Below are 294 nucleotides of genomic sequence, written 5' to 3' on the forward strand. Positions count from 1 at the left end.
GGCCTCTCGCCGGCCAGCCCGTACTGGGCGATGGAGCGGGGGTAGCGGGGCTGCACCAGGTCCACACGCTTGGTGCGCAGGTTGACACGATAGTACTTGTCTGGGAGGAGGGGGAGATGGCAGTCAGGGCACTCTGCCAGCCCTGGGCACCTTCCCTCTGTGTCCCAGAACTCAGGGATGGGGCAGAGCAAGGGAGACCTCCCCCTGCCCCAGCATCCCTGGATCTCTTGCTGCCCCGGACTCACCTCCTACAAAGAAGTAGACGCTCTGGAGGGTCTCACACTTGGAGCCCGA

The 294-nt window shown here is 64.6% G+C and overlaps 1 protein-coding gene across 1 annotated transcript in view; it reads right to left on the reverse strand.

The window, feature by feature from the left end:
• Nucleotides 1-10: 10 nt before the first annotated feature.
• The window catches only part of VTN (vitronectin), a gene marked incomplete at its 3' end in the record, with an annotated part of 3,194 nt that continues 2,910 nt past the window's right edge, over nucleotides 11-294 (reverse strand). The window contains exons 7-8 of the mRNA XM_010023506.1: nucleotides 246-293; nucleotides 11-100 (exon numbers count right to left, since the gene is read on the reverse strand). Of these exons, the coding sequence (XP_010021808.1) occupies nucleotides 11-100; nucleotides 246-293 (138 nt within the window). The remainder of the gene's footprint in view (nucleotides 101-245; nucleotide 294) is intronic.

Source organism: Nestor notabilis, unplaced genomic scaffold (assembly GCF_000696875.1).
Source record: "Nestor notabilis isolate BGI_N333 unplaced genomic scaffold, ASM69687v1 scaffold17940, whole genome shotgun sequence".
Lineage (NCBI taxonomy): Eukaryota > Metazoa > Chordata > Aves > Psittaciformes > Psittacidae > Nestor > Nestor notabilis.